The sequence below is a fragment of the Ranitomeya imitator genome, chromosome 6 (assembly GCF_032444005.1).
Source record: "Ranitomeya imitator isolate aRanImi1 chromosome 6, aRanImi1.pri, whole genome shotgun sequence".
Lineage (NCBI taxonomy): Eukaryota > Metazoa > Chordata > Amphibia > Anura > Dendrobatidae > Ranitomeya > Ranitomeya imitator.
In genome coordinates, this window is record NC_091287.1 from 404971463 (window position 1) to 404986735 (window position 15273).

The following is a 15273-nucleotide window of genomic DNA, read 5'->3' on the forward strand; positions in this document are numbered from 1 at the left end:
CTCTACTTACAATCAATAACACGTATAAAAGATAACCAAGAGACAGGCAGATAATAGATGAGTAAGCATATGTATATAATGCCTATGTCAGTGCATATATGGAATAGTATGGAATAGACAATAACTTAGGAGTAGTGATGAGCGAATGTGCTTGGATTAGGTGTTATCTGAGCATGCTCATGTGCTAACTGAGTGTCTTCGGTGAGCTCAAAAAATATGTTTGAGTCCCTGCAGCTGCCTGTATCACGGCTGTTAGAGAGTTTTTTGTCTGCTGTTGCGGTGTCATGTTTTGATGCGTCCTAGTATTTGACAAAACATTATTGACATAGTCATGTGCAAATTACATGTGTTTTTTATTAATTTCCACTGTGGAAATGCATTAAAACTGCATATGTGTTTTTACCTGTGGATTTTCTCCATCTAATGCAAGTTTATGGGGAAACTCAACACAGAAAACTCGGCGTACCCGCAAGAGACATTGATATGTTCGGACTGGACACGCACATTGCAGGTCAGCTTATGCTGCGCAAGAAAAAGGACAGTGGCCAGAGATTTCTATAAATCCCATCCAGCTGGAACTGTAAGACGCTGCGGTTTTGACGGAGCGAAAATGCGCAAGTATCAAAAGCTGATGGTGGGCACAAAGACTTAATGCCCAATACACATTGATGAGCAGACCCTGTGGGTGTGCAGAGGACAGCAAGATACTGGGGCAGCTACTCCACTAATACTGCCAGTGACCACTAACTCCGTAGACAAGTAAGAGTACGTTGAGCTTTTTTATGTGGATATTGGAGCGGATTCTGCTCCAAAATCTTCACCAGACCCACTTTAATTTTTCCTTGAATAAGCTCTCTATTAATTTCAATGGGAAAAGACCTATACAATATATGTTCATACCGGAATTTTTTTCTACTTGAAAAATTCACAGCCAAAATCCTCATAAAAAGCAGGAATTTTTAAAGGGTTTCTTAGCACATTTTTGTGCCTTACTTTTTCCCCACTTCTATTAATGGTCATATTTGCAACTTTGCAAATCAAAGTCCTTAAGAAATTAACCGTGTGTACCATATGCATGTTTTACATCAGAGATCAATATAAAGTGGATTCAAAGAGGATTTTAATAGTTTTTTTCTTATGTGGAATTGGTGCAGAATCTGCTAAAAACAAACTGTGTGCTCAGTGTGGCTGCTACTTTGTGGGCACATTGTCAGGACAGCTATACCCCCAGTGTGGCTGCTACTTTGTGGGCACATTGTCAGGACAGCTATACCCCCAGTGTGGCTGCTACTTTGTGGGCACATTGTCAGGACAGCTATACCCCCTCAGTGTGGCTGCTACTTTGTGGGCACATTGTCAGGACAGCTATACCCCCTCAGTGTGGCTGGTACTTTGTGGGCACATTGTCAGGACAGCTATACCCCCAGTGTGGCTGCTACTTTGTGGACAAATTGTCAGGACAGTTATACCCCCTCAGTAAGGCTGGTACTATGTGGGCACATTGTGAAGACAGCTATACTCCCTCAGTAAGGCTGGTACTTTGTGGGCACATTGTGAGGACAGCTGTACCCCTTCAATGTGGCTGGTACTTTGTGGGTGCAGTATGTGGACAGCTATACCCTCTGTGTGGCTGGCACTTTGTGGGCACAGTATGTGGACAGCTATAACCTCTCAATGTGGCTGGTACTTTGTGGGCACAGTATGTGGACAGCTATACCCTCTCAGTGTGGCTGGCACTTTGTGGGCGCAGTATGTGGACAGCTATAACCTCTCAATGTGGCTGGCACTTTGTGGCGCAGTATGTGGACAGCTATATCCTCTGTGTGGCTGGTACTTTGTGGCGCAGTATGTGGACAGCTATACCCTCTCAGTGTGGCTGGTACTTTGTGGCGCAGTATGTGGACAGCTATATCCTCTGTGTGGCTGGTACTTTGTGGCGCAGTATGTGGACAGCTATACCCTCTCAGTGTGGCTGGTACTTTGTGGGTGCAGTATGTGGACAGCTATACCCTCTGTGTGGCTGGCACTTTGTGGGCGCAGTATGTGGACAGCTATAACCTCTCAATGTGGCTGGTACTTTGTGGGCACAGTATGTGGACAGCTATACCCTCTCAGTGTGGCTGGTACTTTGTGGCGCAGTATGTGGACAGCTATATCCTCTGTGTGGCTGGTACTTTGTGGCGCAGTATGTGGACAGCTATACCCTCTCAGTGTGGCTGGTACTTTGTGGGTGCAGTATGTGGACAGCTATACCCTCTGTGTGGCTGGCACTTTGTGGGCGCAGTATGTTGACAGCTATAACCTCTCAATGTGGCTGGTACTTTGTGGGCACAGTATGTGGACAGCTATACCCTATCAGTGTGGCTGGCACCTTGTGGGCGCAGTATGTGGACAGCTATAACCTCTCAATGTGGCTGGCACTTTGTGGCGCAGTATGTGGACAGCTATATCCTCTGTGTGGCTGGTACTTTGTGGCGCAGTATGTGGACAGCTATACCCTCTCAGTGTGGCTGGTACTTTGTGGCGCAGTATGTGGACAGCTATACCCTCTCAGTGTGGCTGGTACTTTGTGGGTGCAGTATGTGGACAGCTATACCCTCTCAGTGTGGCTGGTACTTTGTGGGTGCAGTATGTGGACAGCTATGCCCTCTGTGTGGCTGGCACTTTGTGGGCGCAGTATGTGGACAGCTATAACCTCTCAATGTGGCTGGTACTTTGTGGGCACAGTATGTGGACAGCTATACCCTCTGTGTGGCTGGCACTTTGTGGGCGCAGTATGTGGACAGCTATATCCTCTGTGTGGCTGGCACTTTGTGGGCGCAGTATGTGGACAGCTATAACCTCTCAATGTGGCTGGTACTTTGTGGGCACAGTATGTGGACAGCTATACCCTCTCAGTGTGGCTGGCACTTTGTGGGCGCAGTATGTGGACAGCTATATCCTCTGTGTGGCTGGTACTTTGTGGCGCAGTATGTGGACAGCTATACCCTCTCAGTGTCGCTGGTACTTTGTGGCGTAGTATGTGGACAGCTATACCCTCTCAGTGTGGCTGGTACTTTATGGCGCAGTATGTGGACAGCTATACCCTCTTAGTGTGGCTGGCACTTTGTGGGCGCAGTATGTGGACAGCTATACCCTCTCAGTGTGGCTGGCACTTTGTGGCGCAGTATGTGGACAGCTATACCCAATCAGTGTGGCTGGTACTTTGTGGCGCAGTATGTGGACGGCTATACCCTCTCAGTGTAGCTGGTACTTTGTGGGTGCAGTATGTGAACAGCTATACCCAATCAGTGTGGCTGGTACTTTTTGGGCACACTGTTTAGATAGCCATACCCTCAGTGTGTCTGTTACGTTGCACAGTGAGGGCAGTTACAATTTCTCAGTATGGCTGATACTTTGTGGGTAGCTATACCCCTATGTGGCTGGCACATTTGTAGGCACAATATGTGGATAGCTGTAATATCTCAGTGCGGCTGTTACATAAGCAAAGTGTGAGCACAGCTCTACCCCCTCAGTGTGGCCAGTAATATGTGGGCACAGTGTGTGGACAGCTATACACCCTCAGTGTGGCTGGTACTTTGTGGGCACATTGTCAGGACAGTTATACCCCTCAGTTAGGCTGGTACTTTGCGTGCACATTGTGATGACATCTACCGCATATTCCCTCAGTGTGGCCGGTACATTGTTGGCCAATTGTGATGACAGCTATACCCCCTCAGTGTGGCTGGTACTTTGTGGGCACATTGTTTAGATAGCTACAGTATACCCTCAGCATGTCTGTTACGTAGCACAGTGAGGGCACTTATACTTTCTCAGTATGGCTGATACTTAGTGGGCAGCTATACCCCTATGTGAAAAGAAAAAAAAACATGTGAACCAGGTTTTTGGACTTTACATTTTACCTTCAATAAATTTGGTTATTTTTGGAAGCTGGATTTTTTCCTTATACCCCTATGTGGCTGGCAAATCTGTAGGCACAGTATGTGGATAGCTATAAGCTCTCAGTGCGGCTGTTACATAAGCAAAGTGTGAGGACAGCTCTACCCCCTCAGTGTGGCCTGTAATATGTGGGCACAATGTGTGGACACCTATAAAACCCTCAGAATGGCAGGTACTATGTGAGCACAGTGTGAGGACAGGTACTCTGTGGGCACAGTTTAAAGCCAGATACTATGTGGGCACAGTGTGAGGACAGGTACTCTGTGGGCACAGTTTAAAGCCAGATACTACGGTATGTGGGAACAGTGTGAGGACATGTACTATGTGGGCACAGTGTGAGGACAGGTACCATGTTTGTACAGTGTGAGGACAGGTACTACGTGGGCACAGTGTAAAACAGGTACAATATGGACACAGTGTGAGGACAGGTACTATGTGAGCACAGTGTGAGGACAGGTACTATGTGGGCACAGTGTGAGGACAGGTACTATGTGGGCACAGTGTGAGGACAGGTACCATGTTTGTACAGTGTGAGGACTGGTACTACGTGGGCACAGTGTAAAACAGGTACAATATGGACACAGTGTGAGGACAGGTACTATGTGAGCACAGTGTGAGGACTGGTACTGTGTGGGCACAGTGTGAGGACAGGTACTATGTGGGCACAGTGTGAGGACAGGTACTATGTGGGCACAGTGTGAGGACTGGTACTATGTGGGCACAGTGTGAGGACAGGTACTATGTGAGGACAGGTACTATGTGGGCACAGTGTGAGGTCAGGTACTATGTGGGCACAGTGTGAGGACAGCTACTATGTGGGCACAGTGTGAGGACAGCTACTATGTGGGCACAGTGTAAGGACAGGTACTATGTGGGCAGTGTGAGAATAGGTACTATGTGAGGACAGGTACTACGTGGGCACAGTGTGAGGACAGGTACTATGTGGGCACAGTGTGAAGACAGGTACTATGTGGGCACAGTGTGAGGACAGCTACTATGTGGGCAGCCATACCCCTTCCCCGTTGTCGCCGGTACATGTACCCCTGCTTATAAACCACCATAAATGAGCCAGTCATACATTACCTGTACAGGGGTGAGCACTGCCGGGGAGGTGACCGCAGGGGCGGCCGTCAGCACCAGGTGACCATTGGTTTCCGGACAGGGGGGCAGAGGGTCGTTCTTGATAGACACCAGCATGGCACTGTCTGGGGGCTCTGCAGGCCGCAGTCTCTTGGGGGAGGGCGGGCTGCAGGCGCCCCTGGGTGGGTTGGCCTCGTACAGCGGCCTCTTGGTGGGCAGTTCGGTCTTGAGGTCAGGCAGGCTGCCGGTCTTGGGCAGGATGTAGGCGTTGGCAGCCAGATGCCTGGCACCGTTCATACTGTCCATGAAGTAGGGGGGCCCCAGCTTGGTGCCAATGCCAGCGATGCTGTTGAGTGTGGCCACGGACACGGCCCCGATGCAGTGGTTGGTGTAGGTCTTGGACAGCTTGGCGGCCTTGGACAGCATCTGCATGCGGGTGCCCAGCAGGTTCTTGCCGATGGCCTTGTTCTCGTACCAGGTGATGTCGGCCTCGCTGCAGTGGTCCCGGGGCCGCTGGAAGAACGCTTTGCACAGAGGGTTGCGCTTGGCCAGGTACTTGACGAAGCTGGCATAGGGGCAGAACTCGGTGCCAGTCTCGTACATGCGGGGCAGGTTCTCCTCGTCGCCGTCCGTCGTGGCGGCTCCGCCGGGCGCTCCGCGCTTCTTGCCCCATGGCGAGCAGCGGGACTTGTGATAGGGCCCCAGCGCCTTGAAGTAGACGAAGCGCCGGCCGTCCTCGTCCATGGCCAGGCCGAACGAGTCCTCCTCCAGCTCCCGCTGGTTCTCCCGGCCCCGGGTGCAGAAGTACATGCAGGTCTCGAACCAGACCTTGTTGAGGAGCCCGAACGGCGTGGCCGCGCTGAAGACGCAGGACGTGTAGAGCTTGCGCAGGTCCGCGCGGGTGATCGCCTGCTTCTGCACCACGGGGCCGGCGCCCTGCTCCTCCAGCTTGCGGATGACCGCGGCCAGGGTGAGGTTGGCGCTCCGCAGCTCCGGGTCCTTGGTGAGGTCCAGGGTGCGGCAGTAGGGCGGCTCGTTCAGGTAGCGGTTCAGGGACGAGCGGATGCTGATGAGGGAAGACTTGCTGTACAGCTGGCCGCTCTTGGAGCGCGCCTCGGCGTAGAAGGAGCGCAGCACCCGGCACAGCGCCTCCTTGTCCATGCTCTCGAAGTCCGGGCTCTGCGCCTTCTCGCTCAGGTACTCGCGGAAGATGCGCACGGCGTAGCGGGTGGCCAGGCGGGTGTTCTCGCTGAGCCGGGCCCGCTCGGGCCGCTCGGAGGATGGGGAGCCCGCACCGTCCACTCCGCCCCCGGCCGCCCCGAGCTGCAGCAGCAGAGGCTCCACATCCTCCACCGCCATCCCGGGGCGCAGGCCGGGCGGCAGCAGCAGCGGAGCGGACAGATGCGGCACCATGCCCGCCGTGCCCCGGTACGGGCTCTCCAGCAGCGCCGCGTCCTCCCACTCCAGCGGGATCTCCTCATCATCCTCATCGTCCTCCAGATCGTCGTCCTCCTCCAGCAGCAGCAGCTCGTCCTCCTCATCCTCCCCGGCGATCTGCACCTCCCGGATCTCCTCCTCATCCTCCTCTTCTTCTTCTTCGTCCTCCTCACCCGCGCTGCCCGGCTGTAAGCGGTGCTGAGCCGCCCGGGGCTGGGCGTGCAGGGGGTCGCTGTCCGCGGTGCCGGGGTTGCAGTCGCCGCTGCCAGGCATCCTCGCCATATTGCTCTTTATTCCCCGCTGCCTGCTGTGTATAGGAGGCTGCGCCGCCTCTCTCTGCCAGTCCCCGGGCCCGGGCGCATGCGCTATATTGGACCGCGGCTGCCTGGGTGTAATGACCTTCACAGACCGGGGGGAGGGGACGGGGAGGACGGAGGCGGGCGGCGGTGGGGACAGCCTGTGCCCGGGGAGGAGGAGGGCGCTGCACCGCGGCTGCTTGTTGTTATTATGGCTGCACGTGTACTGATGAGGCTGACATACAGGCAGTGTGCCCTGTACAGCTCCGTGCCGCCCTGTCCTCTATAACTGCAGCACCACCACACTGCCACCCCTGCCTTCTACAGCTGCATTGGTACACTGCCACCCTGCCTTCTAAAGCTACTCTGCCACACTGCCAACCCCTGCCCTCTACAGCTGCGGTGCCACACTGCCACCCTGCCTTCTACAGCTGCTGTGCCACACTGCCCCTCTACAGCTGCTGTGCCACACTGCCACCCCTGCATTGGTACGCTGCCACCCTGCCTTCTAGAGCTGCATTGGTACACTGCCTCCCTGCCTTCTAGAGCTGCTGTGCCACACTGCCAACCCCTGCCCTCTACAGCTGCAGTGCCACCCTGCCCTGTACAACTGTGGCACCACACTGCCACCCTGCCTTCTACAGCTGCCGTGCCACACTGCCCTCTGCAGCTGCTGTACCACACTGCCACCCCTGCCCTCAACAGCTACCGTGCCACACTGCCCCTCTACAGTTGTCGTGCCACACTACCCCTCTACAGATGCTGTGCCACACTGCCACAGTATATAGCAAAGCCTACATAGTATATAGCACAGCCCACGCAGTATATAGCACAGCCCACATAGTATATAGCACAGTCCACGCAGTATATAACAGCCCACGTAGGGGCAGCACGGTGGCGCAGTGGTTAGCACAGCAGCCTTGCAGCGCTGGAGTCCTGGGTTCAAGCCCCACTAAGGACAACATCTGCAAAGAGTTTGTATGTTCTCTCCGTGTTTGCGTGGGTTTCCTCCGGGTACTCTGGTTTCCTCCCGCATTCCAAAGACATACTGACAGGGAATTTAGATTGTGAGCCCCAATGGGGACAGCAATGATAATGTGTGTAAAGCGCTGCAGAATATGTTAATGTGGCACCCCTAGAGGTATTTGCCACAAATATAGTTACTGACACTGAATACAAATACTAAAATAGCAAGACTGCACTACCTCCTCCGGCCAGAAGGGGGAGCTCCAGAGACTCCCCTTGATCCATTCTGGTCTGAGAGAAGAACTGGCAGTTGGGCTAAGGAGCTGATAGTGAGAGGTCATACAGTTGAATCTCTAACAGCCCTGTGACTGTTACCAGGCCTAAATCACCGGCCTGAGGAGAAGAGGGATAGAGAAAAAGGACATTGTGAGAACCGGGTAGCATTAATCACTACCCAGAACAGGCGCAGAGACGGATACCGAATCCGTGGCTGTATTCATTATATATAATACAGCAACCGGAAAAACGTGAGGTGATATCAGCTTCACTAGGGTCGGATGCAGCAACAGACACAGAGTTCAGCGGTACTCCTGGAGGGGGTAAGCTGATAAAAGGACTCGGGTTGCCCGTCGAACCAGGACCCGGAGGGGACAGATTGGGCCGGCAGCCAGTTCACATACAGCAGCAGGGCCACACAGAAATTGCGCACAATAAGAGGCGAAGACCCCGGCAGGGTCAAAGTAACTCAGAGTTCCCATACAGACTCCGGTGACAGGACTGGTTGTAAATCCTTTTATGTTAAAGTAAACTGGTTAAACGTTTCAGTGCCTCAGTCTTTCATTTGGACAATAGCCATCTATCCAGGATCGAGATCGTCACCGCTGGGAGAACCTGCTGCTGATCAAGTAAGTGCCTGTCCCCTCACAATACCCCTTACACTGTGCATTGCCTGAGGCCACAGCACCGGGTCAAGCCACCCGTGACATCCCCCTCAAGAGACAGACTCCATTGGTCCGGTGCTGGGTATCCCGGTCTCCTGGGCGTCACAATTGGCGTCACGAACAGGATCTAGCCAGCCCGTATACCGGGTATTGTGTGCCGTGATTGGAGCCCAAAACTGTGAAAACTGGGATGAAAAATCTTGAAAATTGACTTTATTAAAGAAAAATCCATTCCCCATTGAAAACTATTGAAAGTGACTTTTCCCCATTGGTTATAATGGAGTAAAGATGGCCGCCATCCCCTGAGGTAATCACTTCATAACCGTTAGGCACGAGACTGTTAATTGAACTACGCCATCACCTGAGCCCCAGTCTAACTGAAAAACTTCAGAATCCGCCATTACAGAGCGCGGTGGGTGGGAGCAGCAGGGGGCGTGTCATTGTGGGCGGCACCAAGCTGAGCGCTCTGACATCAGAGCAAGGGGAAAATCGATCCTGCTGCACAGCGGAACGAATCTACACTATCCCGACGGAAGCGGAGGACCGGAAGGGTCCGAATTAACTAAGGGGGCACAGTATGTCGCAGCACGGAGACGCCGCAGCACTCGGCAACGCTAATGCAGCTGAAAGACAGAGTGTCAATAGAGAGTCCGGCAGCGCAGCGGTGCAAGGAGTGGCGCCCATCATGCCGGTGCTGATGCCATATACCCCGAGTGGCCCATGGCTTCCAATGTATGAAGGTGAGCCTAATACCCTTGACGATTTCAGAGAAAAGATGCTGGCCCATTTTGACATGTTCCCTGTGGGTGAAGTTCAGCGTGTTAGTCTCCTGATGATGCAGTTAAGTGGCCATGCTAAGCGAGAAGTCACAGCATGGGCAGCTGATCTAAAAGGCACTGTTGAACGCATATTTGCTGGATTAAAAGCTACATTTGAAACCACTGCCAGCAGCAAAGCTAAAGTACGATTCTTTAGTTGCAAACAAAAAGCTAATGAGGGCGTGAGAGACTTTGCCTTAAACCTGCAGGAAGCCCTTAAATCACTTACACTGGCTGAACCCATTTTTAACACCGGAGCGGATAAACTGCTAAGAGATCAATTTATTGAGGGACTCTACACCCCTTCTCACCGGGGGCATGTGAGCATGCTTGTTTTTAAAAACCCTGAATTGACATTTGCCCAATTAAAGGAGAGCGCTATACGTCTCCAGCTGGCAGAGGCACCTCGGGATCAGGATCCTGCGCAACCCATGGCAGAGGCACCTCAACAACAGGGAGTGCCAGTGACATCAGCTATGTCTGGGGCCATTGCTAAGCCCCTGGGGCCCAGTACTAATGAGGCTCTTCAACAAAAGCTTGACTCTTTAGCTGATGTTGTTGCTTCAATGGCTAAAACCATGCAGGAGATGAGAGGACACAAGATGGAGTTGGCAAACTGTAGAGAGGATGTTCCATGGATGAGACCCCGGAGATACCCGACATGGAGAGGACGACCCCGCGACCGCTACCAACCGGATGGACAGCCCATTTGCCGCCGTTGCCAGCAGCCGGGCCACTTTGCACGAGATTGTGATTTAAACGGGAATCCCCTGGGAATGCGGGCCGCTTCGCAGGAATGAACTTTCAAGGCCCAACACCCTGGCACGACAGGTACATCGGAGGACGACCCATTATCCCTATCGTGCTGGACGGAATTCCCCTCAACGCTTTGCTGGACACAGGTTCCCAGATTTCATCTATACCGTATATCCTTTATAAAAGGTACTGGGCTGATGCAGATATTGATAAAGGGCCCTCTGATGTTGAACTAGATATATGGGCCAGTAATGGTAAGTTGGTACCGAAACTAGGATTCAGGGAGATGACCATAAAGATTGGTAAAGTAGAACTGAAGAAACAGGGTATAATTGTTGTTGATGTTGACCGGCGGAACTGTGAACCAACTGTATTGATAGGAATGAATGTGTTAGAGAACTGCTTTTCCGAAGTCATTTCTGTCTTACAGCAAATTGCTGAAACTGCCCAATCCTGCCAGCAGAGAGTTCTCCGGAGGGAAATAAAAGTATTGATGTTAAGGCAACAGGTAGAAGTTGCAGGTGGAGAAATCGGCAGTGTGAGGGTAAGTGATCCAACGTCTATTGTAATCCCACCAAAAACAGAAATGCTGGTATGGTGTAGAGCAGCCATTGGTACTAAGGGACGAGATTATCAAGCCTTAATAGAACCAGTGTACACCGACAGCAGGCCCACTATACTCACAGCACGAGGGATAGTCGAGGTACACCGGGGACGAGTGCCGGTACGACTTTTGAACTGTGGAGAGGAAGAGGTCACTTTGCCAAGGTATGCTACAATGGCAAAGCTATATACTGTTGACAACAATGCCATCACAACCATTGAGCCCTTAGAACCAACCTGTCAGGTGGAAGGCAATGGCTCAGATGGAGGATTGGTGCCAACAGCTACACGTGGGCATAAATTCAACACCTACCCATCAAAAACAAGGGGTGTATAGGCTAGTGACGGAATATGAACAAGTCTTCAGTAAACACCCATTGGACTTCGGACGGATAGAAGGGGTAGAACACACAATCCCCACAGGTGACCATCCCCCAATAAAAGAAAGATATAGACCCATACCGCCCGCTCACTATCAATGTGCAAAAGATATGCTGAGGGAAATGAAACAGGCCGGGGTAATAAGAGACAGCTGTAGCCCCTGGGCGGCCCCTCTAGTGATTGTCAAAAAAAAGGACGGAACCATGAGAATGTGCGTAGACTACCGGAAGATTAATAACATCACCCATAAAGACGCCTACCCCTTGCCTAGGATAGAAGAGTCCTTAACTGCTTTGAAATCTGCTAATTATTTTTCCACCTTAGACTTAACAAGTGGGTATTGGCAAGTCCCTGTGGCTGAGAGAGATAAGGAAAAGACGGCATTCACCACACCAATGGGTCTATGTGAATTTAATCGCATGCCGTTCGGACTCTGCAACGCATCCGGTACCTTCCAGCGGCTGATGGAATGCTGCCTCGGACACAAGAACTTCGAGACCGTCCTCCTGTACCTAGATGATGTGATCGTCTACTCAAAGACTTACGAACAACACTTAATAGACCTGGCAGAAGTGTTCGAAGCCTTATCCAGGTATGGCATGAAAATCAAGCCATCCAAATGTCACCTTCTCAAGCCAAAGGTACAGTACCTGGGACACATCGTGAGTTCGGAGGGAGTAGCACCAGATCCCGAGAAAATAAGCGCCATAAGGGATTGGCCAAGACCTACCAGCGCAAAAGAAGTGAGACAATTCCTGGGATTGGTGGGTTACTATCGCAGATTTATAAAAGGATTTACCAAGTTGGCAGCACCCTTGCAAGACACCTTGGTAGGGCAGACGAAGAAACCTTCAAACCGAAACCCTCCTTTTCAGTGGAACGACGAAAGGGAAGACTCCTTTGAACAACTAAAGAAGGCACTAACCGGAGAAGAGGTTCTGGCATACCCAGATTACCATAAACCTTTCATCCTCTACACCGATGCCAGTAATGTGGGACTAGGAGCGGTGCTGTCACAAAAGCAAGAAGGTCGGGAGAAAGTCATCGCCTTTGCAAGTAGAAAGCTCCGGCCTACTGAAAGAAATTCAGAAAATTACAGCTCCTTCAAATTGGAACTACTGGCAGTAGTTTGGGCTGTGACGGAGCGTTTCAAACACTATCTGGCCGCTGCAGAATTTATTGTCTATACTGACAACAATCCGTTGACCCACCTGGACACAGCCAAATTAGGTGCGTTAGAACAGCGATGGATAGCCCGGTTATCTAATTACAACTTCATAATCAAGTATCGAGCAGGTCGCAAGAATGGAAATGCCGATGCCCTATCCCGGATGCCACACTTGAGAGATGTAGAAGAGGAAACGGGGGAGCTTGAAGAAATTGAACTACCAGCCTTCCATCGTCCCAAGGCAAAACATCATCAGTCAAGTACCTATCAGAAACAACAAGAGGTGAATTTTAATCCGTTAGCACACCATAGATGGGCTGACACCCAAGACAGCAATCCGGCTGTGAAGTTGGTGAAGGAACTGTTGACTGAGCAAAGTGCATATCCCTATGAGGATGCCCCAGAAGAGACGCATCAACTCTGGAAAGAGAGAGGCAAAATGTTCCTGTATCAAGGGAAGCTCTGTAGAAGATACACCAATCCGAAAACACATGAATTGGTTTGGCAGATTATTGTGCCTAAACAAGATGTGAAGATGGTCCTCGAAGCTTACCATAATGGTGCTGGTCACTTCGGTTGGAAAAAGTTAGAAGTACTTCTAAGAGAAAGATTTTATTGGGTCGGGATGAGAAAATCAATCGAACAGTGGTGCAGAAATTGTGGCCCGTGCAACCTCAGAAGAAACGATCAAAAGAACCAAAGAGCACCACTGCAGCCCATAATCACCAAACAACCACTTGAACTTGTAGCCATGGACCACGTGAAGTTGACACCAAGCCGGTCCGGCTATGTCTATGCCTTGACCATCGTGGACCATTATTCACGTTTCTTGGTAGTAGTACCCGTAAAAGATCTGACAGCAAAAACAGCAGCCAAAGCGTTCCAAACGTACTTTTGTAGACCCCATGGATATCCGGAACAGGTTCTCACCGACCAAGGTACAGCCTTTGAATCAGAGATCTTCAGAGAATTCTGTAATATGTATGGTTGCAAAAAGATCCGGACGACGGCCTATCATCCACAAACAAACGGCTTATGCGAGAAGATGAACCATATTGTAATAGACCTACTAAAGACTTTACCTGAGACAGAAAGGAATCAATGGCCAGAGAAATTGCCTGACTTGGTGGATCTGTATAATCATGTCCCGGTGAGCTCCACCAACTGCACCCCAGCTTACCTTATGCGTGCAAGACCCGGCCAATTACCAATCGATCTAGAAATGGGAATTCTGAAACCAGACGCAGAAGTTCAAGACTCCAATTGGGATATCATACGGCAAAAGCAGTATCGCCAAGTGCAAGAGAGTGTGGAAAGAAGCCTTCAGCAAACTAGAGAAAGACAAGAGCGAACTTTCAACCAGAATGCTCTAGCGACCCCATTAAGACCGGGTGACCAAGTGCTCAAGAGAAATCGTCGAACCAATAAACTGGACAATCAGTGGGAAGCCGTACCCTACACAGTTTTACCAACAAGAGTGGATAATCCTAAAATGTGTCTCATTAGCAAAAACGGAGGCTTAACATCTGTACTAGTGTCAAGAGACAATCTTAAATTATGTCCGGAAGCATTGAAAGAGCCAGACGTTGTCCAGCCAGAACCAGAAGTTATTCAACCCATACAGGTTCAACCAGTAAAGGAAAAAGAAGAGGAAGTGTATCACACCTGTATAGGAGACTTTCCCAAAACCCTACTAACATACCATGGTGCAGTAGTGGTTCCCATGGTGGCCTTTTACCCAACACCGAACCCAATACCAGAAGTCCCAAGACAGGAAGAGGCTGACCCCGTACTACAGGAGGTTCCAGGCCAGGAAGAACAGATTCCTGGTCAGAGTAATCCCATTCACGGTGGACTTGCCAACTCCATAGTCGTGGAATTATCTTTAGCAGAGCGGGCAGATACTACATCCGCAGTAGACAGTAGTACACCACATGAAGAGACACCGCTATTACGTAGATCACAGCGTAGTACCCAGGGTCAATTACCGGCCAGGTATGCAGATTACCAACTATAAAGCTCATAATGTGAATTGTATATATGTTATGCCGTATATAGTTAAACAGAAAATGTAGTATAGTCATTGCTATCAGTCTGCAACGTTTAAGCCCAGTGCCTACAGAGACTTGTCTGTATGAACTTATTGCATATTCTTGAACTTTTTATCAGCCCGGAGGCACTAAATCAAAGCTCCGGAAAGACTGCTTTTTGAACTTTGCTTTTTGCTCTTTTTGAACTTTCTTTAGACTTTATATTGATAACTCCGTTGGAAAAATGGAACTAAATTCCTGGACACAAAGTGCAGTGCCTTTCCTAGTACCTTCAAGGATAGAACTGTATTAATGGACGCTATTTGAAGTGACTTTTTACAGAACTATATTTTTGTTTCCTTGAGTGGTTTTTGTAACTTTTCATTTTTAAGACTCTGTACATATTAATTGTTATTTCAAAATGTTATTGTCCCACAGTCCCGGAGTACTGTTCTTAACTAAGGGGGAATGTGGCACCCCTAGAGGTATTTGCCACAAATATAGTTACTGACACTGAATACAAATACTAAAATAGCAAGACTGCACTACCTCCTCCGGCCAGAAGGGGGAGCTCCAGAGACTCCCCTTGATCCATTCTGGTCTGAGAGAAGAACTGGCAGTTGGGCCAAGGAGCTGATAGTGAGAGGTCATACAGTTGAATCTCTAACAGCCCTGTGACTGTTACCAGGCCTAAATCACCGGCCTGAGGAGAAGAGGGATAGAGAAAAAGGACATTGTGAGAACCGGGTAGCATTAATCACTACCCAGAACAGGCGCAGAGACGGATACCGGATCCGTGGCTGTATTCATTATATATAATACAGCAACCGGAAAAACGTGAGGTGATATCAGCTTCAC

The 15273-nt window shown here is 50.5% G+C and overlaps 1 protein-coding gene across 2 annotated transcripts in view; it reads right to left on the reverse strand.

Annotated features, from left to right (window-relative positions):
• The window catches only part of KCTD1 (potassium channel tetramerization domain containing 1), a 159696-nt gene that overhangs the window by 54485 nt on the left and 89938 nt on the right, over positions 1 to 15273 (reverse strand). The window contains exon 1 of one of the 2 annotated variants that reach the window (XM_069731236.1): positions 5023 to 6863. The exons of the other annotated variant lie outside the window; for it this stretch is intronic. Coding sequence (XP_069587337.1) covers positions 5023 to 6738 — 1716 coding nt within the window. The 5' untranslated portion in view covers positions 6739 to 6863. Of the gene's footprint in view, positions 1 to 5022; positions 6864 to 15273 lie in introns of those variants that run through there. 2 annotated transcript variants of the gene reach the window in all.